General features: G+C 46.0%; 1 protein-coding gene across 3 annotated transcripts in view; it reads left to right on the forward strand.

The window, feature by feature from the left end:
- Nucleotides 1-1,276: 1,276 nt before the first annotated feature.
- Nucleotides 1,277-26,187, forward strand: part of LOC129813946 (protein unc-13 homolog A-like) — a 101,346-nt gene continuing 76,435 nt past the window's right edge. For all 3 annotated transcript variants that reach the window (XM_055866606.1, XM_055866607.1, XM_055866608.1), the window contains exons 1-3: nt 1,277-1,654; nt 20,751-20,780; nt 21,618-21,717. In XM_055866606.1, coding sequence (XP_055722581.1) covers nt 1,633-1,654; nt 20,751-20,780; nt 21,618-21,717 — 152 coding nt within the window. In that variant the 5' untranslated portion in view covers nt 1,277-1,632. The remainder of the gene's footprint in view (nt 1,655-20,750; nt 20,781-21,617; nt 21,718-26,187) is intronic.

A 26,187-nucleotide genomic window follows, 5' to 3' on the forward strand; every position in this document is an offset into this window, starting at 1 on the left:
ACATAACTGATAGACTTGTGTGTGCTGACTAACATGTCAGTCAGAGGTATTAACTGGATAATAATAATGTGAAAATATTGTACAATCAGGTGTGTAAAGCTCTTAGAGACTTACCAAGAAAGACTCACAGCTGTAATCACTACCTAAAGGTGATTCTAACATGTATTGACTCAGGGGTTAGAATACTTATGGAAATTAGATATTTCTGTATTTAATTTTCAATAGATTTGCCAACATTTCTAAAAATATGTTTTCACTTTGTAATTATGGGATATTGTGTGTAGATGGGTGAGAGAAAAAAAATCTCCTTGATCCATTTTGAATTCAGGCTGTAATAAAACAACATGTGGAATGAGTCAAGGGGTATGAATACTTTCTAAAGGCACTGTAAATAGCTCCCCCTTCTGGCACTGTATGTGCCATTGTGTGTTCGAGTTTACACCTTACCTGCCTAGTGCCTTGTGTAACCGGTGTGAAATGGCTAGCTAGTTAGCGGGGTGTGAGCTAATAGCGTTTCAATCGGTGGCGTCACTCGCTCTGAGACCTTGAAGTAGTTGTTCCCCTTGCCCTGCAAGGCTTTTGTGGAGCGATGGGTAACGATGCTTCGAGGGTGACTGTTGTCTATATGTGCAGAGAGTCCCTGGTTTGAGCCCAGGTAGAGGAGAGGGACAGAGGCAATACTGTTACACTTGCAGCTATCATGTAAAGACAGGTATTAGGGACACTTACTGTGGGACCAGGTAAGAAGGAGAGCTATAGTAATTTAACAAAGCATAAAATCACATTTTTGGCTTTGTTTTGTCCTTTAATTCTACTTTTTTATTCTAATCGGTAACATAGACATGTTAAAATACCAAATTACTTTTAATTAATATCTTTATGTAGTCAATAAGGATAAGTAGTCAATGATGAATCAAAACTCAGAGTTAGATATAGATGACAATGAAATGTTTTTGCCCAGGGCGCCAGATGTGCTAAGTCTGGCCATGACTCATTGGCTAGAGTCAGTCCCTGATTCGAAGGGACGGTTAAAACCAGCAGTGCTGTAGACCTTGAGGTACGAATTTGAATCGCCCTGGACTACAGAAAGCAGTGGGCAGCACTAGAATAATAATCATGTTATTCTCGTCAGTGATTCAGTCCAGTACTGACAAGCACCACCCCCCTGCTCCCTTCTTTGAGTACCGGAAGGAGAGACTCCCTACTCGGTCCGTGATCATCAGAGATGTATCGTGGCCCTCAGCCTATGCCTCCCCGCTGCAGCTGGTGCGCGTCACATTAAACGTGACGTCACGCGGCGCGGAGCTGTCCTCGCGCTGGTGCTGAAACAAGATGGCTGTGCGCGCGAGAGGAGCGGAGGAGAGCTGAGGGATGCATAGACAGCGAGAGACGGCAAAGTGAGGGGAGCCTTTCAACAGCAAAATAAATAGCCATATCCGTGAAGAACGCACGGATTCCCTTGTAATTATGTCTTCGAATCAATTTTCTGTCCACTATGGCAATATTTAGCTTCTGTTTAGACGTACATCTTTAGCCTACGCCGGGAGGTAACTGAGGAGTAGCCAAGCGAAGCAGTGAAGACCCAGCCGGCCGGTAGAGGACAGCCGGGGACGCTCAGCGCTGCTGTCAGAGATGTCCCTGCTCTGTGTCGGAGGTAAGAGGACATCAACATTATTATTACTATTATTATTATTATTATTATTATAATACCATTACAGTGTTACATTTCATAGGAATGTATATTTCATTTGATGTGAATGTTCTATATTGCAGGATAGCAGCATCTATCCATATTCAGTGATTCATTCATCTGTTTTTATTACCTCAGTTGTCACTCACAGTGCTAAATGACCAGTAACCCTGTGACCATGGAAGCCTATTATGTTGGAGTAGCTCAAATAGGCATACTGAGATACATAGGAAGACGTCGCCTATAGACAAATATCTCACCTTCTTCACGTGGAAGACGTATTTCTGATGACAGAGAGCAACGTGTTTTTTCAAGGGTGTCAATCTGCTTTCTATGTTGGGACAAGATCATTTTGCTAAGTGTGCTTGAAATGCAGTAATATTATAACAAAAGTCACAGTTCAGAATAAAGTAACACGAATAGTAGGCTAAACGCTTATGTATTAAGCTATAAGTAAGTTATCAATTATTCTCATTGACAACAGACTGGAGAGCTACTGTAGACTATGTCTTGTCGTGAACATTTAAACATGTAACGATCAAAATATAAAAATGTAGACACGTGTTTCTGATTAATACTGCAGCTATCTATAGCACCGTTTTCCACAGACATTGTTGCAGCTGTGTGTTGCGTGCCATGCCAGCTCATGCGTGGGCGGTCAGTGTAGCAAGAAAAGGATAGCCCCTGCCGCACTGCTGCCGCGTTGAACGAGCCTCCCTCGGTTGTGAGGGAATCCTAGGGGGGTGTTCGCGTCAGGTCGTGCTGTCTGTAGGCTAAAATGTGACATTTCCCTGTCGTGCCGCGTCACCTCATCACGCCCAGTTCCGAGATAGGCAGCTATGTTGTCATTGTTTCCGCAAAACCTAAATAAGTATTAATCAGATAATGCATTGTAAACGAATTAGCCTAAGCGGCATGGCCCGCTAAGTCACTGCTTATCCATGTAGTCGAGGTTTCATTCGACGTGTTATTAATTTCTAAACACACAATACTCAGGATGTCATAGACAACGAGACTTGGTGGAGAGCGCTTTTCATTTTTCTATTACATCACATGCATGCCTTGCATGGTGTGGCTGTTGCTATTTCTGGAGCGAGAGAGAGAAACGTTTGTTTGTTCATCAAACCGGATCTCATCTAGTGTTGCAATACATGCTTGATAGTGCCCAGCAGCAGCAGTGGTAATATTCATATGTGTACGTCGAGGTCCGCAACACTGCTGGTTTTCATCCTTCCCATCTACTCAGGAGCTGATGATTCAGACCTGAGACAATACCAGATGACTGAGAGAAAGCTCTTTCCTATCAGTGACATGAACCATCAGTTAACAACCAGGAAGAGAAGAGAAACCAGCAGTGCTGTTCCCTGCTGCAGCCCTTGAAGCGGTGAATTCCAATAGCACTGATGTAAGCTACAAGATTCTGTCAGAATAATACTAGCCTTTAATTCATCCTTGGGGGTCTGGTGGTGGCTGGGAATTTCACAGTGACAGTTCAAGTGGAACGATTCATCCCACTGGGGTCCTCTCTAAACTCCTCTGGCTGTCTTCATAACTCCACAATAAATAAATCAAAGACAGTTGTCAAACATGGGCCTGTCCAAATAAGGTCACTGTAGAATCTCTGTGGCTACATGCAGCTGTCTTCCCTGCTCAATGTCTGAGTCTGTGTGTGAAAATGTGTTGTTGCACTGAGAGAGTGCAATCTACCTGACCCCAAGACTGCAGAAGCCTAACGAGCTAATGGAATCTACCTGACCCAAGACCGTGGTAGCCTAATGAGCTAATGGAATCTACCTGACCCCAAGACTGCGGTAGCCTAACGAGCTAATGGAATCTACCTGACCCCAAGAACATGGTAGCCTAATGAGCTAATGGAATCTACCTGACCCCAAGACTGCGGTAGCCTAACCAGCTAATGGAATCTACCTGACCCCAAGACTGCGGTAGCCTAACGAGCTAATGGAATCTACCTGACCCCAAGACTGCGGTAGTCTAATAAGCTAATGGAATCTACCTGACCCCAAGAACATGGTAGCCTAATGAGCTAATGGAATCTACCTGACCCCAAGACTGCGGTAGCCTAACGACCTAATGAAATCTACCTGACCCCAAGACCATGGTAGCCTAATGAGCTAATGGAATCTACCTGACCCCAAGACTGCGGTAGCCTAACGAGCTAATGGAATCTACCTGACCCCAAGACTGCGGTAGTCTAATAAGCTAATGGAATCTACCTGACCCCAAGAACATGGTAGCCTAATGAGCTAATGGAATCTACCTGACCCCAAGACTGCGGTAGTCTAATAAGCTAATGGAATCTACCTGACCCCAAGAACATGGTAGCCTAATGAGCTAATGGAATCTACCTGACCCCAAGACCATGGTAGCCTAATGAGCTAATGGAATCTACCTGACACCAAGACTGCGGTAGCCTAATGAGCTAATGGAATCTACCTGACCCCAAGACTGCGGTAGCCTAATGAGCTAATAGAATCTACCTGACCCCAAGACCATGATAGCCTAATGAGCTAATGGAATCTACCTGACCCCAATACCCCGGTAGTCTAATGAGCTAATGGAATCTACCTGACCCCAAGACCATGGTAGCCTAATGAGCTAATGGAATCTACCTGACCCCAAGACTGCGGTAGCCTAATGAGCTAATAGAATCTACCTGACCCCAAGACCATGGTAGCCTAACGAGCTAATGGAATCTACCTGACCCCAAGACTGCGGTAGTCTAATAAGCTAATGGAATCCACCTGACCCCAAGACCATGGTAGCCTAATGAGCTAATGGAATCTACCTGACCCCAAGACTGCGGTAGCCTAATGAGCTAATAGAATCTACCTGACCCCAAGACCATGATAGCCTAATGAGCTAATGGAATCTACCTGACCCCAATACCCCGGTAGTCTAATGAGCTAATGGAATCTACCTGACCCCAAGACTGCGGTAGTCTAATAAGCTAATGGAATCTACCTGACCCCAAGACCATGGTAGCCTAATGAGCTAATGGAATCCACCTGACCCCAAGACTGCGGTAGCCTAATGAGCTAATGGAATCTACCTGACACCAAGACTGCGGTAGCCTAACGAGCTAATGGAATCTACCTGACCCCAAGACTGCGGTAGTCTAATAAGCTAATGGAATCTACCTGACCCCAAGACCATGGTAGCCTAATGAGCTAATGGACTCTACCTGACCCCAAGACCATGGTAGCCTAACGAGCTAATGGAATCTACCTGAACTAATTAACTAATGGAATCTACCTGAACTAATGAGCTAATGGAATCTACCTGACCCCCAGACCGTGGTAGCCTAACGAGCTAATGGAATCTACCTGACCCCAAGACCGTGGTAGTCTAATAAGTCGTCGTAAGGGCCTTTAGGTTTAAGGCAACATGACTCATCACACACGCGACGTTCACCGGACTGACCACCTCAGCTGCCTGAGCAATATATAGACTGATAGTACTGTATGTACAGCATAATGTTATGAATATGAAGTTGTGAGTAAACTTTTTAATGGGATGCTAAGATCTGTGAAGCTTTAGCAGTCATTTTGATCTAGTCAATATTTAATCCTTCCGCTGAAATACTATGAATACTGGTTGTTTTGGACGCATTATGCAGACAGTTAACTATCTGCTGAAGACTAAGTGAAAGCTGGTGATGGTACAGACCAGGGATGTCTAAAAAAAAATGGGTTCAAGTCTGACCAGATATAGGCCTGTACTAGTTCTGCCTTACAAAGACTTGTTTACTTGGTGGATGTTAGGAAAACTGATGGGTAACAGAACAAAACAGTTTGGGAAACCACTGCTATACACCATTGGGTTTGTATCCACCTATCATTTGGACCTTTTTGTGGAAATTATCATTGATTAGTGCATTGTTTGTGTACAGACGGTATGCGTGTATGTATCAGTGTGTGCATGCACGTGTATTGTTTGTGTGCAGACTATATGCGTGTATGTATCAGTGTGTGCATGCACGTGTATTGTTTGTGGGTGGAGGTTCCTCCCTGAATAATTTACATGGGCAGATATCTATGATTCAGAGTTATTAAACATTAGCTCCCTGCCTTTCTACAATCTAATTTCTTTCCCATTGATCTTCATCATGTACTGATATATTACCTGAGCTGTTTCTAGTTCTGCTGGGAGAACAAAATCAACCAGTTTTCATCTGCTGCCACAAATCAGACATGTGTGTTTAGCTATGAAAAAGCCATGTTTACATTGATTCTCCACTTTCACTCCATTATTGAACGGTTTCATTAGCAATGCTGCCTGGAAGAGGGACAACGGGGATAGAATTTGGATATGAATTTCAGATTAAAAAACTGGATCTATTACAGATATTCAGCCTGCCTGGGAAGGAAATGGAGGTTCAATCATTCAAAGCCCACTGGGCTAAAACATTGTTTCAACAATTTGTCAACGTATTTCGATGAGGATTCTACGTAGAAAATACATTGAATTTGAAAAAAAAAGTCATCAACTGCTGTTGAGGGTGGCATTTCAACCACAGGATGTCATCATTGTAAAAACAAATCAACATAGACAAACCTTGTTTCAAAGCTACAAATGCAACATTTTATACATCAGATATTCAACATATCCACTATCAGAAAATAAATGATAGTCTGGAGAGTTATAGCTACAGATATTCATATGGTCTCCCATCCAGGGTTTTAACCAAGCCCTGCTTAGCTTGATATTTGACAACGACTAATATCAATATGCTTTGATGAGAATTCCTAATGAGCAACCTCTTAAACCTCTAGAGTCTAAGCCTTAAAAATATATAAAAAAAATGATCAGCTAAACATTGAATTTGTCATTACTGCTATTAGCCAATAGAAAAGCATTGAACAACAGATTCACTATATGGAACAGTCAAAAAATCTAAAATAAGTTTGTTTTGAAGGGTCTGTCCTGTATCTGAAAGATAGTTTAGTCCCTAAAATAAGGGGATCTATCTCCATATATACAGTACTTAAGACGAGTCTAGGCTTGTGGGTGTCCTAAATGGAGAACACCATCGTGAGAGTCACAGCTTTCCAAAGAGGTGTCATATTAGTGGGTAGCCGAGACCATTGGTTGGCAGAAGAGGCTGTACTGGTTACATAGTGTAGCAGGTTCAAGGGTGTGGGGTTTCCACGTCACCAAGTTCAATAACCAAACACGCACACAGAGCACAACTAGAATGCAAATGGGGAGTTTTGCACACTAGAGAAAAGGGGGAATTCACCAACCATTTCACAGTACACAATCCATTCTCATCATCCGTTCTCCAGGGGTAATCCTAAAACTCAGGTCCTCAGCCAATCCAGTTGTGTGGGGGTGGTCAGACAGTCCATGTCACAACAGGTACTCACACAGTTCATTCTCTTACTCATCACAACACAAACTTCCCTCGACATTCTCTGCCCCGCTGTGCGGGCCGCTTCCTCATTTATTCCCCATGCTCCCTGGCTTAATGATCCACAGGCTCGTCTCGTTGGGGCAGGAAGTCCATATAAGGCTCGGGGGTGGAGCCAGCGGGCTGCAAGACATCTCCCTTCAATAACCACTCCCCTCACCTCTCCCTGCCGTGTGCCACAATAGTGACAGTTCAAGTGGAACGGTTCATCCCACTGTGGTCCTCTCTAAAGTCCTCTGGCCGTCTTCATAACCACAATAAATAAATCAGACAGTTGTCAAACATGGGCCTGTCCAAATAAGGTCGCTGTAGAATCTCTGTGGCTACATGCAGCTGTCTTCCCTGCTCAATGTCTGAGTCTGTGTGTGAAAATGTGTTGTTGCACTGAGAGAGTGCAATCTACCTGACCCCAAGACTGCGGAAGCCTAACGAGCTAATGGAATCTACCTGACCCAAGACCGTGGTAGTCTAATGAGCTAATGGAATCTACCTGACCCCAAGACCATGGTAGCCAGTAAACTCCAGATATACAGTACTTCCATACATTTTTTTAACTAGTTTCCCGGGGATCTTTAGACGAGTATTGTGAGGCTTGTGGGCGTCCTAGAGCAAAACGGAGAACACCATTGTGTTTGTGAGAGTCTCAGCGTACCACAGAGTTGTCATATTACTAGGTCGCCCAAACCTTTCGGACGCTACAGACAGAAGTTGGCAGAAGAGGCTGTAACAACTTAGAACAAAATGGAGTCTCATCTTTCAATAGTTTGTAGGCCAAACCGTTTGAACACTACAGACGTTTTTGTGAGAAGAGCGATTTTCAGGATATCTCGTGGTTTGACAAATATCGCTCTAGCTCTACCATCTTTCCCCGCAGATGCGGTAGGGCGATATCGGCGGATGCGGTAGATTGAGAAGCAGCCATGCAATAAAACAGATATCTTTATCTTAAACAGATGGATTTTGATGGGGATTTTTTATTATGTTGTTTAGATTTCTGCAGGGGAGTGGAAGTTGTAGGCCAAGGGTTAATAACTACATATATTCACTGTTGCTATCAAAATCCTTCCAAATGATAGGTTTAACAGAGCAAATGAAATGTAATCATACGTCATATAGTATCACTGAGACTATTTAGGCCTACAGTATATAGCATTTGCAAAGTCATCAACAGCTATTGTTTCAATTCAACCCAGGGTTCAAACAAAAATAAACAATACATACAGTATTATCCATATAGGTCAAGCTTTGGTTAATTTCAAATGTATTCTTCAAATTAATCATTAATATGTTGGATTCATGTCTCTATCTTAAAGAATAGGACTACATCTAATCCAACTTTAAATGCACTTCAAATAAAGTTTGATTTGATGTAGTCCTATTCTTTAATGTTGATTCCTGGTTGAGATGGAGACGTGAATCCAACATATCTGTTACGTGCCTCCTAACGGAGGGAGGTGTAGGAATCAGGAGCAGGAGAGCAAGGAAATCCCAGTGGCAAAATAGTTTATTGAGCAGTCCCAACATAACTACAACATGGGACTGAAACACGCCCAAACGAGTTTGCCACACACCCATTGAATAAAGCGCTACACACGGAGGAGAAACCTCTACTCCTAAACTCACTACCAAACGGCACAACTGCCGTGAGAAAAGAAACCCCCGTGGTGCAGACACGCTCCCCTACTAACGTAACCACAGAAAACAATCCTGCACAAAGACTAGCAGGCAGCAGAGGTAAATATACCCACCGAAATCAACTAATAAGACACAGGTGTAAACAATACAGACAGACACAAACGGAAAGGAAAAATGGATCGGTGGCAGCTAGTAGGCTGGCGACGACGACCACTGAGCACCGCCCAAACAGGGAGAGGAGCCACCTTCGGTGGAAGTCGTGACAGTACCCCCCCTGACGCGCGGCTCCTGCAGCGCGCCGACGCCGGCCTCGAGGACGACCCGGACGACGAGGTGCAGGGCGATCCGGATGGAGGCGGTGAAACTCACTCAGTAGAGATGGGTCCAAGATGTCCTCCACCGGCACCCAGCATCTCCCGGACCGTACCCCTCCCAATCCATGAGGTACTGCAAGCCCCTCACCCGACGCCTGGAATCCAGTATGGATCACACTGTGTACGCCGGGGCCCCCTCGATGTCCGGGGGGGGCGGAGGTACCTCCCACACCTCAGCTCCTTGAAACGGAACAGCTCCCACCGGCCTGAGGAGAGACACATGAAACGAGGGGTTAATACGGTAATAAGGGGGAGCTGTAACCTATAAAAAACCTTGTTTATTCTCCTCAGGACTTTAAATGGCCCCACAAACCGCGGACCCAGCTTCCGGCAGGGCAGGCGAAGGGGCAGGTTTCGGGTCGAGAGCCAGAACCGGCCTCACTGCGGTGGCGGTCAGCGCTCGCCTTCTCCCGCCTTTCGGCCCGTCTCAGGTGCCCGTGGACGGCCTCCCAGGTTTCCTTCGAGCGCTCACCCAGTTCTCCACCACAGGAGCCTCGGTCTGGCTCGGATGCCACGGTACCAGGACCGGCTGATACCCCAACACGCACTGAAAGGGCGAAAGGTTAGTTGAGGAGTGATGGAGTGAGTTCTGGGCCATCTCTGCCCATGGAATGTACCTCGCCCACTCCCCTGGCAATACGACCGCAGAAACCTACCCACATCCTGGTTTACTCTCTCCACCTGCCCATTACTCTCGGGGTGAAAACCAGAGGTCAGGCTGACCGAGACCCCCATACGCTCCATGAACGCCCTCCAAACCCGGGACGTGAACTGGCGACCCCGATCAGAAACTATGTCCTAAGGCACCCCGTAGTGCCGGAAGATGTGAGTAAACAGGGCCTCCGCAGTCTGTAGGGCCATAGGGAGACCGGGCATAGGGAGGAGATGACAGGACTTAGAGAACCGATACACAACGACCCGGATCGTGGTGTTACCCTGGGACAGAGGAAGATCGGTCAGGAAGTATACCGACAGGTGTGACCAAGGCCGCTGTGGACCGGGGAGGGGTTGTAACAGGTGTCTAGAAGCCTTGCACTGAGTGCACACTGAACAGGAGGAGACATAGACCCTCACATCCTTAGATAAAACGGGCCATCAGTATTTCCCCCTAAGGCTTCGCATCGTCCTATCGATACCCGGATGACCAGAGGAGGGTAACGTGTGCGCCCACCGAATTAACCTATCACGAACACCAAGCGGGACGTACCTCCGTCCAGCTGGACACTGAGGTGGAGTAGGCTCTGACTGAGATGCCCACTCGATGTCCGCGTCCACCTCCCACACCACCGGCGCCACCAGACAAGAGGCCGGAAGTATGGGGGTGGGATCTATGGACCGCTCCTCTGTATCGTACAGACGGGACAGTGCGTCTGCCTTAGCGTTCTGGGAACCTGGTCTATACGATATCGTAAATCTGAATCTGGTGAAAAACATGGCCCACCTTGCCTGGCGAGGGTTCAGTCTCCTCGCCGCCCGGATGTACTCCAGATTACGGTGGTCGGTCCAGATGAGGAAAGGGTGTTGATCCCCCTCAAGCCAATGTCTCCACACCTTCAGGGCTTTTACGACAGCCAGCAACTCCCGGTCCCCCACGTCATCGTTTCGCTCCGCCGGGCTGAGCTTCCTCGAAAAGAAAGCGCAGCGGCGGACCTTCAGTGGCGCCCCCGAGCGCTGTGAGAGCACGGCTCCAATCCCAGCCACGGATGCGTCCACCTCCACTATGAATGCCAAAGAGGGATCCGGATGAGCCTCGGTTAGCAGAGTCCTCAAGCGACAAAACGCTCTGTCCGCCACAGCCGACCACCGCAGACGCACCGGTCCCCCCTTCAGCAGTGAGGTAATGGGAGCAGCCACCTGCCCAAAACCCCAGATAAACCTCCGGTAGTAATTGGCGAACCCTAAAAACCACTGCACCTCCTATACCGTAGTGGGAGTTGGCCAATTACGTACGGCTGCAATGCGGTCACACTCCATCACCAACCCTGATGTGGAAATGCGATAACCCAGGAAGGAGATGGCCTGTTGGGAGAACACGAATTTCTCAGCCTTGACGTACAGGTCATGCTCCAACAGTCGCCCAAGTACTCTGCGCACCAGAGACACATGCGCGCCACGTGTGGCGGAATATATCAGAATGTCATCGATAGACGCCACCACACCCTGCCCGTGCAGGTCCCTGAGAATCTCGTCTACGAAGGATTGGAAGACTGCTGGGGCATTCTTCAACCCATACGGCATGACGAGGTACTCATAATGGCCGGAGGTGGTACTAAACGCTGTCTTCCACTCATCTCCCTCCCGGATACGCACCAAGTTATACGCGCTCCTGAGATCCAGTTTTGTGAAGAAGCGTGCTCCATGAAATGACTCCGTCGCCATAGCAATGAGAGGTAGCGGGTAACTGTACCCCACCGTGATAGAATTTAGACCTCTATAGTCAATGCACGGACGCAGACCTCCCTCCTTCTTCTTCACAAAAAAGAAACTCGAGGAGGCGGGTGACGTGGAGGACCGAATGTACCCCTGCCTCAGAGATTCAGAGACATATGTTTCCATAGCCACCGTCTCCTCCTGTGACAGGGGATACACCTGACTCCTGGGAAGTGCGGCGTTTACCTGGAGGTTTATCGCACAAACCCCTCGTCGATGGGGTGGTAATTGGGTCGCCCTCTTTTTACAGAAGGCAATAGCCAAATCGGCATATCCGGGGGGAATGCGCACTGTGGAGCTTTGGTCTGGACTCTCCACCGTCATTGCACCGATGGAAACTCCCACACACCTACCTGAGCACTCCTCTGACCACCCCTTTAGAGCCCTCTGTTGCCACGAAATAGTGGGGTTAAAGGCCAACCAGGGAATCCCCAGCACCACTTGGAAATGCAGGTGTATCAATGAGGAAGAGACTAATGCTCTCCTTTTGACGCCCCTGCGTAACCATGTCCAGTGGAGCCGTGGCCTCCCTGACCACCCCTGACCCTAATGGTCGACTATCTAGGGAGTGCACATGGAATGGTTTGTCCATCTGAACCAGGGAAATCCCTAACCTATGTGTGAAACCGCGGTCCATGAAATTCCCCGCTGCGCCTGAATCTACTAGCGCCTTATGCTGGGAATGGGGGAAAAATTCAGGGAAAGAGATTAACACATACATGTGACCAACAGGGGCTCTGGGTGAGCCTGGTGCTGACTCACCTGGGGTGCCCAAATAGTACTCGGCCTGCCGTCTCGACTCCCAGACGAGCTCTTCCAGCACCGGTCGGCAGTGTGCCCTCTCCGACCACACCCAGTGCAGGAGGAGGCTCCTCCTCCGATCGCCCTCGCTGCAGCACCCCCTAACTCAATGGGGATTGGAGCGGAGGCGCTGGGGAATGGAACCAACAGGACCCGATCCCGACGCCCGCGTGTAGCCAGCAAGTTGTCCAACCTGATGGACATGTCCACTAGCTGGTCCAGGGTGAGGGTAGCGTCTCTACATGCTAGCTCCCTGCGGATGTCCTCACGTAGGCTGCATCTATAGTGGTCAATCAGGGCCCTGTCGTTCCACCCTGCGCCTGCGGCCAAGGTCCTGAACTCCAGCGCAAAGTCTTGAGCGCTCCTCATCTCCTATCGTAGATGGAACAGACGCTCACCCGCCGCTCGACCCCCGGGGGGGTGGTCGAACACGGCCCGGAAGCGGTGGGTGAACTCTGGGTAGTGGTCCCTTGCAGAGTCTGGTCCATCCCAGACCGCGATGGCCCACTCCAGAGCTTTGCCTGACAGGCAGTGAGAGATTCTGTTACGTGCCTCCTAACAGAGGGAGGTGCAGGAATCAGGAGCAGGAGAGCAAGGAAATCCCAGTGGCAAAATAGTTTATTGAGCAGTCCCAACACAACTACAACATGGGACTGAAACACGCCCAAACGAGGTTGCCACACACCCAGGGAATAAAGCGCTACACACGGAGGAGAAACCTCTACTCCTAAACTCACTACCAAACGGCACAACTGCCGTGAGAAAAGAAACCCCGTGGTGCAGACACGCACCCCTACTAACGTAACCACAGAAAACAATCCTGCACAAAGACTAACAGGCAGCAGAGGTAAATATACCCACCGAAATCAACTAATAAGACACAGGTGTAAACAATACAGACAGACACAAACGGAAAGGAAAAATGGATCGGTGGCAGCTAGTAGGCCGGCGACGACGACCACCGAGCACCGCCCGAAAAGGGAGAGGAGCCACCTTCGGTGGAAGTCGTGACAATATCAATGATTAATTTGTAGACAAACTAAGTCAGTGTCACAACATATACATCTCCTTCAAATATTGATATTTGGTTGTGTTGATAACCAAACACAATTCAATATCACTTTTGCAATACAGTAAATAGCCTATTAACTTGTTGACAAGTAAACAAATAATATGTTGGATTAACGTCTCCAACTGAACCAAATATAAAAGGTAAAGAACAGGTTTAAAACAGTGGTAGCATTAGATATCCTTTAAATGTTGATATATAACCGAACACACAATTCAATAATACTTGTGTAATACAGTAAATAGTCTAAACTTAAGGCTTTCTTACAAAGTAATGTAATATTATTTATTCAACTTTAAAATTAGTAACACATCCATGGCCACATGTTGAGGTTAGCCTACTGTAACTATAAATGTCTTCTTATGTCGTCATAGAAAGCACGCATGTTCAAGATAGCATACAACGGTCGCAGGTCTTTGGAGATCTTCACTATTACTGTAATAATCTGTGCAGAATCTCAAACAGCATTGATCACTTGCACCATATACTTTGTAATCTCAACTGCAATCCAGGTCATTTGGTTCTGCTATTAGATGAAGCACAGTGAAAACATATTTAATTGTTGTATAAATACAAAACATCTGACATTGTATTCCCATTTGAACTTTGTTGTGCTTTTGAAGGGTTCAAATCGCAGTGATAACACATTTAGATGACAACTCAACCAAAAATCAGACAGTGTTTTTCCTTTGGAATTTGGTTGTGATTTTATACTGAACAAAAATATAAACGCAACATGCAACAATTTCAAAGATCTTACTGATTTACAGTTCATATAAGGAAATCAGTCAATTGAAATGAATTCATTAGGCCCTAATCTATGGATTTCACATAACTGGGAATACAGATATGCATTGGTTGGTCACAGAAACCCCCCAAAAAAGGTAGGGGCGTGAATCAGAAAACCAGTCAGTATCTGGTGTGACCGCCATTTGTCTCATGCAAGGATGCAGAGATGTGTCATCTCCTTCACATATAATTGATCAGGCTGTTGATTGTGGCCTGTGGAATGTTGTCCCACTCCTCTACAATGGCTGTGCAAAGTTGCTGGATATTGGCAGGAACTGGAACACGCTGTCGTACACGTCGATCCAGAGCATCCCAAACATGCTCAATGGGGGACATGTCTGGTGAGTATGCAGGCCATAGAAGAACTGGGACATTTTCAGCTTCCAGGAATTGTGTACAGATCTTTGGGGCATGGGGCCATGCATTATCATGCTGAAACATGAGGTGATGGTGACGGATGAATGGCCTCAAGATCTCGTCACTGTATCTCTGTGCGGTCAAATTGCAATCAATTAAATGCAATTGTGTTTGTTGTCCATAGCTTCTTCCTGCCCATACAATAACCCCACCACCACCACGGGGCACTCTGTTCACAACGTTGACATCAGCAAACCGCTCGCCCACACAACGCCTTACACGTGGTCTGCGGATGTGTGGCTGGTTGGACGTACTGCCAAATTCTCTAAAACAATATTCCAGGCAGTTTACATTAGATAAATTAACATTCAATTCTCTGGTAACAGCTCTGGTCGACATTCTTTCAGTCAGCATGCCAATTGCCCGCTCCGTCAAAACTTGAGACATCTGTGGCATTGTGTTGTGTGACAAAACTGCACATTTTAGAGTGGCCTTTTATCATCCCATGTACAAGGTGCACCTGTGTAATTATCCACCTGTGTTTAATCAGCTTCGTGATATGCTACCCCTGTCTGGATGGATTATCTTGGCAAAGGAGAAATGCTCACTAACAGGGAGGTTAAAAAAATGTGTGCACAGCATCTCAGAAAACATTTTGCTTTTTTGTGCATATGGAACATTTCTGGGATCTTTTATTTCAGCTCATGAAACATGGGACCAAGACTTTACATGTTGTGTTTATATTTTTGTTCAGTGTAGATGTTTGAAAGCATAGTGATAACACATTGGGAATTATTTTTGAGGGGTGAATAAAGTTTGAAATCTCATTGATCAACGTCTCTACCAAATATTACCCAAATGTCCACATCGAAATGGCGTTGTTTGCCCAGCGGGAGGTGTTTCTTTGTTTAAAAACAACGTGAAGAAGAAGATAAAGAATAGCTTCAGTTCTTCACCGACACAACATAGGGCTACAGGCAGGTAGGTACACGTGCTTCAGCCTCCTTTACATAATACACTAACTTCATTGCTATTCCAGTAAGACTCACTCGTCACTAGTTTAGTGTCTGTGTGTGCTTGTGTGTAGAATGCCTCTTCTCTCTTAGTCAGGGAATTTCACGTGTCGTCTTTTCCCCTTTCGTCCATTGTCATGGAGACTTGGGCCAGGCAGGCAGGCAGGCCTCTAGAAAGTATTATGGGCTGTACAGGTGGGGGTTGTTGAATATTAAAACTTGCTGTGGATGCAAGGAGACTGTGTGTGTGTGTCTGTGTCTGTGTGGCCTCAGACCCATACGAAACATACTTGATGTATTTCTGAGCACCTCCAACACGTATGAAACCTACTAATGGTCTAGTTACTTCAGACAGAAATGAAATTAGATGGGTCGGCATAATCCATGATGTCAACAAATCCAAAGGTTGGGTGTTCGAGTCACGCAAGAGGACAACTGTAGGATTTTAGGAAACCATTCCCCTAACCTTTATTCTCAACTTAACCCACTTCACCTAACCTTTTACTTAAACAATCCTTTGTCGTTAGTTATCCTAACCACCAACGTAAATTCTCCCAGTAATTCTCCTTTGTTGTTACAGCGCAACAAGCAACCTGGTCTCAGAGAAAGACGTATTTTATTTTTTTATTTTTTTTATTTCACCTTTATTTAACCAGGTAGGCTAGTTGAGAACAAGTTCTCATTTACAACTGTGACCTGGCCAAGATAAAGTACAGCAGATTGACAAATACAACAACACAGAGTTACACATGGAATAAACAAACATACAGTCAATAATACAGTAGGGAAAAAAAGTCTATATACAGTGTGTGCAAGTGTAACCGATGTGAAATGGCTAGCTAGTTTGCGGAGGTACGCGCGAATAGCGTTTCAATCGGTGACGTCACTCGCTTTGAGACCCTGAAGTAGTGGTTCCCCTTGCCGCGGCTTTTGTGGAGCGATGGGTAACGATGCTTCGTGGGTGACTTGTCGATGTGTGCAGAGGGTTCCTGGTTTGTGCCCGGGTAGGGGCGAGGGGACGGACTAAAGTTAAACTGTTACACAAATAAGGGAGGTAATAAATAGGCAATGGTGGCGAAGTAATTACAATATAGCAATTTAACACTGGAATGGTAGATGTGCAGTAGATGACTGTGCAAGTAGAGATACTGGGGTGCAAAGGAGCAAGATAAATAAATAAATACAGTATGGGGATTAGGTAGTTGGATGGGCTGTTTACAGATGGGCTATGTACAGGTGCAGTGATCTGTGAGCTGCTCTGACAGCTTGTGCTTAAAGCTAGTGAGGTAGATATGAGTTTCCAGCTTTAGTGATTTTTGCAGTTCGTTCCAGTCATTGGCAGCAGAGAACTGAAAGGAAAGGTGGATAAAGGAGGAATTGGCTTTGGGGGTGACCAGGGAGATATACCTGCTGGAGCGCGTGCTACGGGTGGGTGCTGCTATGGTGACCAGTGAGCTGAGATAAGGCGGGGCTTTACCTAGCAGAGACTTGTAGATGACCTGGAGCCAGTGGGTTTGGCGACGAGTATGAAGCGAGGGCCAGCCAACGAGAGTGTACAGGTTGCAGTGGTGGGTAGTATATGGGGCTTTGGTGACAACACGGATGGCACTGTGATGGACTGCATCCAATTTGTTGAGTAGGGTATTGGAGGCTATTTTGTAAATGACATCGCCGAAGTCGAGGATCGGTAGGATGGTCAGTTTTACGAGGGTATGTTTGGCAGCATGAGTGAAGGATGCTGTGTTGTGAAATAGGAAGCCGATTCTAGATTTAATTTTGGATTGGAGATGCTTAATGTGAGTCTGGAAGGAGAGTTTACAGTCTAACCAGACAGTATTTGTAGTTGTCCACATATTCTAAGTCAGAACCGTCCAGAGTAGTGCATGCATTTAGTTTTATTTGCATTTAAGAGCAGTTGGAGGCCACGGTATGAGAGTTGTATGGCATTGAAGCTCGTCTGGAGGTTAGTTAACACAATGTCCAAAGAAGGGCCTGGAAGTATACAGAATGGTGTTGTCTGCGTAGAGGTGGATCAGAGAATCACCAGCAGCAAGAGCGACATCACTGATGTATACAGAGAAAAGAGTCGGCCCGAGAATTGAACCCTGTGGCACCCCCATAGAGACTGCCAGAGGTCCGGACAACAGGCCCTCCGGTTTGACACACTGAACTCTATCAGAGAAGTAGTTGGTGAACCAGGCGAGGCAATCATTTGAGAAACAAAGGCTGTTGAGTCTGCCAATAAGAATGTGGTGATTGACAGAGTCGAAAGCCTTGGCCAGGTCGATGAATACGGCTGCACAGTAATGTCTCTTATTGATGGCGGTTATGATGTCGTTTAGCATAATACTAAGCATCCTCCAATTCGTTTGCTATGGTACAACTGGGTAAAACGTATGAAACTACACGTCCTTTGATACTACATGCCCTTTTATTCGTATGATATTGTACAACCGCTTTTCCTTTCATAATGTAACGTATAGAATAATAAGAATTCCCCCGAGACCACATTGGTCTGTGTGTGTGTGGGTAGTGAAAGTGTAGGGCATTAACTATGCAGGCATGAGTTACGTCAGAGCTGTTTAAACAGTACTGCAGAGGGATAGAGTGGGCTTTATAGAGACAAAACCACAAAATATATTCAACCCACACTCTCAGAATAGGATAACAGGATGTGTTTCTTTATTACAAAAAAACACACACACATTTGGCATTATAGCCTTAATCAAAACAATCCTTTGAGAGGGATGCCGAAAATGCCGAAATATATAGTTTAAAAAATAAAAAAAACTTTTTATTGCACTTCTGTTGTCCTTCAAGAGGCTAGTGACTGTAACTGGTTTGCACAGTGTAGATGATTCAGATTGACTGCAAGGTAGCAACACGTATTCTCCCCTTCTCCAATAAGACAAGTCTCTGTACAGTGCTCAGAGAATCAGCACGTCCACCTTCTGTCTCTACTGCAACACCACTGTGGATAACACACCACAGGCCAGTCATGCTAGTGGAGCATCCTCCTATGTCTGAGTTCCAAATGGCACACTATTCCCTACATAGTGCACTACTTTTGACCAGGGCTATCGGGGAAATATGGTGTAGGTAAATAGGGTGCCATTTAGGACACAGGCAATGGGAGTGCACTACAGCCTCTGCTATATAGTAAGTGATTTGCTGTGTGTTGTTGCTTCTGTCTATGTGTATGATTGTTATAAGAAATGGTATGGGTTTTGAAAAGGACAATTGTTCTGGCAACAAAATGTGGCAATACTTGGCCTTAATGCTACATCCACTTAAATGGACGAATACTAAATGCTAATGCTAATAGCGTACAATTGAGCAGTGAAAGTAAGGTACAAACAGATCCTCTGATAAGTAGGTAGACTATGAAAGAAATCAAAGTATATAGTAAACAAAACATCAGATTAACAAATAAAGAACTCACTTTGATCCAAGAGACAACAGGACCGTGGTAGCCTAATCAGCTAATGTCCTAAGATGATGGCAGCCATCACGGCCAGCCACAGACCTTTTGGGGGGCATGTGCTCAAACAAAAAAAAGTGCACGCAACATTTTTGGGGGCCACAACCACAGTCACAGATTCGCTGACAAATTATCACTTTTGTTCATTAGATGCAGAGAAGGAATGGCAAATTAAATGACACAAATAAATAACATTTAGTCTCAAATGTGTAAGTCTTTGTCACTTTACTAAAAGCAATAACAATAACAAAATAATAATAAAATATTATAAAACTCTGATGAGTAAAATATTTTGCACAACTATTTTGAATTGGAATAAATGCTGCACTATTTGACAATTAACCAACACAATGAAAACAGAAGATTGGGAGAAATACTGTAACCTATCATGACTATATCTAACCCAACTCCATTTGTTTCCACTATGTATCTTACCTGGCTGAAACTTTGATCTAGTGGAATAAGTATTGAGGAGCATCAAATCAAATCAAATGTAAAACAACTATAATGGAAAGACGAGACTCTCTCGACCACGATGGTGTTCTCTGTTCTTCTCTACGACTCCCACAAGTGTCTTGGGACTCCTCTGAAGTCGGTACAGCCAATCTGCCAACTTCTGTTTATAGTGTCCGAACATGTTCGGGCTACACACTCATATGGCCCCTCTGTGGAATGGTGAGACTCTCACAAACACCTATGTTTAGGTTGTTTTGCTCTAGGATGCCAACAGGCTCACAAGACTCGTCTGAAGGTCTCCCGGTACCAGTTGAAAAAGATGATGGAAGTACAGTATATATGGAGACTGTTCACTCCCAAAAAATAAGGGCTTAAATACATCTTGATCTTTCTTATACCTCTCAGATATAGGACAGACACTTTCAAACAAACTTCCTTTACATTTTTTGGGGGGGACTATCTGTTGTTCAATGTTAAAGCCAATTTATTATTTATCCGAAAATGTGGTCGGAGGCGCCGTATCGATGGCGTGACGCGGAACCTCCGGAGGCATGCAGAGTCCAAATTGAGCTCCGTATGGCATCACTGTGCACCTTTCAAATGTTGTAACAATGCGAAGGGCTCTGTCTAGCTCCACATTAACATGATTGGTTGATGGTAGATGACGACGGGAGGTCCTGTATAAACACACTCACTTCCTTGAGAACTTCCTTCACAATAGCTTTGCGCTATATATTTTCTTTTATACTTCTAAATCAAATAGCAACATAATTCTTGGTATGATGTTCTTAAAACAATTCCACATAGCTTAGTAGAACAAGTTTTCACAGGTACAGGAAATCGTGTGGAATTATACCACCATCCAACTTTCCAGAGAAATTATCCAACATGAGAACTGCCCACAAAACAGGGTTGTCACTAGTTACCACAGCCACAATGTCATAAACCGTTCCTATTTCTACAATGTATCTTCTTAAAATGTAATTTTAAACCTAGCCCTAACCTTAGCCACACTGCTAATCTTATGCCTAACCCCAACCTTAAATCATTTTTTTATAGACAGTTTTTACTTTGCGGTTGTGGTAACTAGTGACAACCACAAAACAGGAAACTGGAACCCATTTTGGGGGTTAACAGCTCCAGCATGTTATGTTCTGTATGTAAGAGGTCTGTCGACAGATGGTGTTACCCTGTGTGACTGTGTTCCTCTCTGTGTTTTCACAGTGAAGAAAGCCAAGCTGGATGGAGCCCAAGGTATGTGCTGCTGGGAACCTGGAAATAGAATAGACAAAACAGGACTGGGTTGGGGAAAACTTGCTAGCTATGTTTTATAGGGACAGGAGTTTACCTGATCATGTGAGGCTGGTCAGGTCATGTGCTGAGGAAAAACTCCTGCCCTGGTCCTAGATCTGTGTTTCAGCCAACTTCTCTGACTAGAGTTCTTATATGGAGCATTTCTTTCCTCTCCTCTTCAGTTGTTTCTTTCTCTACCACTCACAGATAAATTCAGTTCTTTCACTCTCTACCCCTCACAGATAAATTCAGTTCTTTCACTCTCTACCTCTCACAGATAAATTCAGTTCTTTCACTCTCTACCTCTCACAGATAAATTCAGTTCTTTCACTCTCTACCCCTCACAGATAAATTCAGTTCTTTCACTCTCTACCCCTCACAGATAAATTCAGTTCTTTCACTCTCTACCCCTCACAGATAAATTCAGTTCGTTCACTCTCTACCCCTCACAGATAAATTCAGTTCTTTCACTCTCTACCCCTCACAGATAAATTCAGTTCTTTCACTCTCTACCCTTCCCAGATAAATTCAGTTATTTCACTCTCTACCCCTCACAGAGAAATTCAGTTCTTTCACTCTCTACCCTTCACAGAGAAATTCAGTTCTTTCACTCTCTACCCTTCACAGATAAATTCAGTTAACTATTTTTCTCCCTCACAGATAAATTCTGTTCTTTATCACTCTACCCCTCACAGAGTAATTCAGATATTTCTGACTCTACCCCTCACAGAGTAATTCAGTACTTTCTCACTCTACCCCTCACAGAGAAGTTCAGTTGTTTCTCTCTCTCTCACACAGAGAAGTTCAACACGTATGTGACCCTGAAGGTGCAAAATGTGAAGAGCACAACCATCGCTGTCCGGGGAAGCCTGCCCAGCTGGGAGCAGGACTTCATGTTGTGAGTCCTCTCTCTTTCTAAGAATCCATCTCCCACTCTTCACCATTCTCTCCATCTCTATGTCCTTTTTAGTCACTCCTTCACGTCTCTGAATTCCTCTTACATCAACCTCCATCTTTCTTTATCTTCTTTATTGTTTAATGTCTTTCCATCACTTTATCTCTACCTTCTTTTCCCTCCTGCTCCTTCATCCATTATTTCATCTCTTCTCCCTCTGTACCGCTATCACTCACTCCTCCTCCCTCTCCACATGGGCTTCCTCCCAGTTCCTCAAACTCTATCTCTCTCTCTCCTCCTTATCCCCTTCCTCCCAGCTCCTCTAACTCTATCTCTCTCTCCTCCTTATCCTCTTCCTCCCAGTTCCTCTAACTCTATCTCTCTCTCTCCTCCTTATCCTCTTCCTCCCAGTTCCTCTAACTCTATCTCTCTCTCTCCTCCTTATCCTCTTCCGCCCAGCTCCTCTCTTTCTCCCTCTCTCTCTCCTCCTTACCCTCTTCCTCCCAGCTCCTCTCTTTCTCTCTCTCTCTCTCCTCCTTACCCTCTTCCTCCCAGCTCCTCTCTTTCTCTCTCTCTCTCTCCTCCTTACCCTCTTCTTCCCAGCTCCTCTCTTTCTCTCTCTCTCTCTCCTCCTTACCCTCTTCCTCCCAGCTCCTCTCTTTCTCTCTCTCTCTCCTCCTTACCCTCTTCCTCCCAGCTCCCCTCTCTCCCTCTCCTCTCTCTCCCTCTTCCTCCCAGCTCCTCTCTCTCTCTCTCCTCCTTACCCTCTTCCTCCCAGCTCCTCTCTTTCTCTCTCTCTCTCCTCCTTACCCTCTTCCTCCCAGCTCCCCTCTCTCCCTCTCCTCTCTCTCCCTCTTCCTCCCAGCTCCTCTCTTTCTCTCTCTCTCTCCTCCTTACCCTCTTCCTCCCAGCTCCTCTCTTTCTCTCTCTCTCTCCTCCTTATCCTCTTCCTCCCAGCTCCTCTCTTTCTCTCTCTCTCTCCTCCTTACCCTCTTCCTCCCAGCTCCTCTCTTTCTCTCTCTCTCTCCTCCTTACCCTCTTCCTCCCAGCTCCCCTCTCTCCCTCTCCTCTCTCTCCCTCTTCCTCCCAGCTCCTCTCTCTCCCTCTCCTCCTTATCCTCTTCCTCACAGCTATTCTCTCTCCCTCTGCTCCTTACCATCTTCCTCCCAGCTCCTCTCTCTCTCTTCTCCTCCTTATCCTCTTCCTCCCAGCTATCTTCTCTTTCTCCTCTCCTCCTTATCCTCTTTCTACCAGCTCCTCTCTCTCTCCTCTCCTCCTTTTCCTCTTCATCCCAGCTCCTCCCTCTCTCTCCTCCTTATCCTCTTCCTCCCAGCTTTTCTCTCTCTCTCCTCCTTATCCTCTTCCTCCCCGTTGCTTCTTGATCTCTTACTTTCTCCTTTTTCTCCTCCTACTGTCCCTTATCTTCCCTCATCTTTATCTTCCTCCTCTTTCATTACATAACCATCTCCTACATTACATAACCATCCCCTAGCTGACTTACTAACAGTCAGTGTGCTAGTCAGTGAATGTGGATGGTGAGTAGTGTGGTAGCCAGTGAGTGTATACTAGTTTGACTGCTGAGTAGTGTGGTAGCCAGGGAGTGTATACTAGTTTGACTGCTGAGTAGTGTGGTAGCCAGGGAGTGTATACTAGTTTGACTGGTGAGTAGTGGGGTAGCCAGGGAGTGTATACTAGTTTGACTGGTGAGTAGTGTGGTAGCCAGGGAGTGTATACTAGTTTGACTGGTGAGTAGTGTGGTAGCCAGGGAGTGTATACTAGTTTGACTGGTGAGTAGTGTGGTAGCCAGGGAGTGTATACTAGTTTGACTGGTGAGTAGTGTGGTAGCCAGGGAGTGTGTACTAGTTTGACTGGTGAGTAGTGTGGTAGCCAGGGAGTGTATACTAGTTTGACTGGTGAGTAGTGTGGTAGCCAGGGAGTGTATACTAGTTTGACTGGAGAGTAGTGTGGTAGCCAGTGAGTGTATACTAGTTTGACTGGTGAGTAGTGTGGTAGCCAGGGAGTGTATACTAGTTTGACTGGTGAGTAGTGTGGTAGCCAGGGAGTGTGTACTAGTTTGACTGGTGAGTAGTGTGGTAGCCAGGGCGTGTATACTAGTTTGACTGGTAAGTAGTGTGGTAGCCAGGGAGTGTATACTAGTTTGACTGGTGAGTAGTGTGGTAGCCAGGGAGTGTATACTAGTTTGGCTGGTAAGTAGTGTGGTAGCTAGGGATTGTATACTAGTTTGACTGGTGAGTAGTGTGGTAGCCAGGGAGTGTGTACTAGTTTGACTGCTGAGTAGTGTGGTAGCCAGGGAGTGTATACTAGTTTGACTGGTGAGTAGTGTGGTAGCCAGGGAGTGTATACTAGTTTGACTGGTGAGTAGTGTGGTAGCCAGGGAGTGTATACTAGTTTGACTGATGAGTAGTGTGGTAGCCAGGGAGTGTATACTAGTTTGACTGGTGAGTAGTGTGGTAGCCAGGGAGTGTATACTAGTTTGACTGGTGAGTAGTGTGGTAGCCAGGGAGTGTGTACTAGTTTGACTGGTGAGTAGTGTGGTAGCCAGGGAGTGTGTACTAGTTTGACTGGTGAGTAGTGTGGTAGCCAGGGAGTGTGTACTAGTTTGACTGGTGAGTAGTGTGGTAGCCAGGGAGTGTATACTAGTTTGACTGGTGAGTAGTGTGGTAGCCAGGGAGTGTATACTAGTTTGACTGGTGAGTAGTGTGGTAGCCAGGGAGTGTGTACTAGTTTGACTGGTGAGTAGTGTGGTAGCCAGGGAGTGTATACTAGTTTGACTGGTGAGTAGTGTGGTAGCCAGGGAGTGTATACTCGTTTGACTGGTGAGTAGTGTGGTAGCCAGGGAGTGTATACTAGTTTGACTGGTGAGTAGTGTGGTAGCCAGGGAGTGTATACTAGTTTGACTGATGAGTAGTGTGGTAGCCAGGGAGTGTATACTAGTTTGACTGCTGAGTAGTGTGGTAGCCAGGGAGTGTATACTAGTTTGACTGGTGAGTAGTGTGGTAGCCAGGGAGTGTGTACTAGTTTGACTGGTGAGTAGTGTGGTAGCCAGGGAGTGTGTACTAGTTTGACTGGTGAGTAGTGTGGTAGCCAGGGAGTGTGTACTAGTTTGACTGGTGAGTAGTGTGGTAGCCAGGGAGTGTATACTAGTTTGACTGGTGAGTAGTGTGGTAGCCAGGGAGTGTATACTAGTTTGACTGGTGAGTAGTGTGGTAGCCAGGGAGTGTGTACTAGTTTGACTGGTGAGTAGTGTGGTAGCCAGGGAGTGTATACTCGTTTGACTGGTGAGTAGTGTGGTAGCCAGGGAGTGTATACTAGTTTGACTGGTGAGTAGTGTGGTAGCCAGGGAGTGTATACTAGTTTGACTGCTGAGTAGTGTGGTAGCCAGGGAGTGTATACTAGTTTGACTGCTGAGTAGTGTGGTAGCCAGGGAGTGTATACTAGTTTGACTGGTGAGTAGTGTGGTAGCCAGGGAGTGTGTACTAGTTTGACTGCTGAGTAGTGTGGTAGCCAGGGAGTGTATACTAGTTTGACTGGTGAGTAGTGTGGTAGCCAGGGAGTGTATACTAGTTTGACTGGTGAGTAGTGTGGTAGCCAGGGAGTGTATACTAGTTTGACTGGTGAGTAGTGTGGTAGCCAGGGAGTGTGTACTAGTTTGACTGGTGAGTAGTGTGGTAGCCAGGGAGTGTATACTAGTTTGACTGGTGAGTAGTGTGGTAGCCAGGGAGTGTATACTAGTTTGACTGGTGAGTAGTGTGGTAGCCAGGGAGTGTGTACTAGTTTGACTGGTGAGTAGTGTGGTAGCCAGGGAGTGTATACTAGTTTGACTGGTGAGTAGTGTGGTAGCCAGGGAGTGTGTACTAGTTTGACTGGTGAGTAGTGTGGTAGCCAGGGCGTGTATACTAGTTTGACTGGTAAGTAGTGTGGTAGCCAGGGAGTGTATACTAGTTTGACTGGTGAGTAGTGTGGTAGCCAGGGAGTGTATACTAGTTTGGCTGGTAAGTAGTGTGGTAGCTAGGGATTGTATACTAGTTTGACTGGTGAGTAGTGTGGTAGCCAGGGAGTGTGTACTAGTTTGACTGGTGAGTAGTGTGGTAGCCAGGGAGTGTATACTAGTTTGACTGGTGAGTAGTGTGGTAGCCAGGGAGTGTATACTAGTTTGACTGGTGAGTAGTGTGGTAGCCAGGGAGTGTATACTAGTTTGACTGATGAGTAGTGTGGTAGCCAGGGAGTGTATACTAGTTTGACTGGTGAGTAGTGTGGTAGCCAGGGAGTGTATACTAGTTTGACTGGTGAGTAGTGTGGTAGCCAGGGAGTGTGTACTAGTTTGACTGGTGAGTAGTGTGGTAGCCAGGGAGTGTATACTAGTTTGACTGGTGAGTAGTGTGGTAGCCAGGGAGTGTATACTAGTTTGACTGGTGAGTAGTGTGGTAGCCAGGGAGTGTATACTAGTTTGAC

Source organism: Salvelinus fontinalis, chromosome 17 (genome assembly GCF_029448725.1).
Source record: "Salvelinus fontinalis isolate EN_2023a chromosome 17, ASM2944872v1, whole genome shotgun sequence".
Lineage (NCBI taxonomy): Eukaryota > Metazoa > Chordata > Actinopteri > Salmoniformes > Salmonidae > Salvelinus > Salvelinus fontinalis.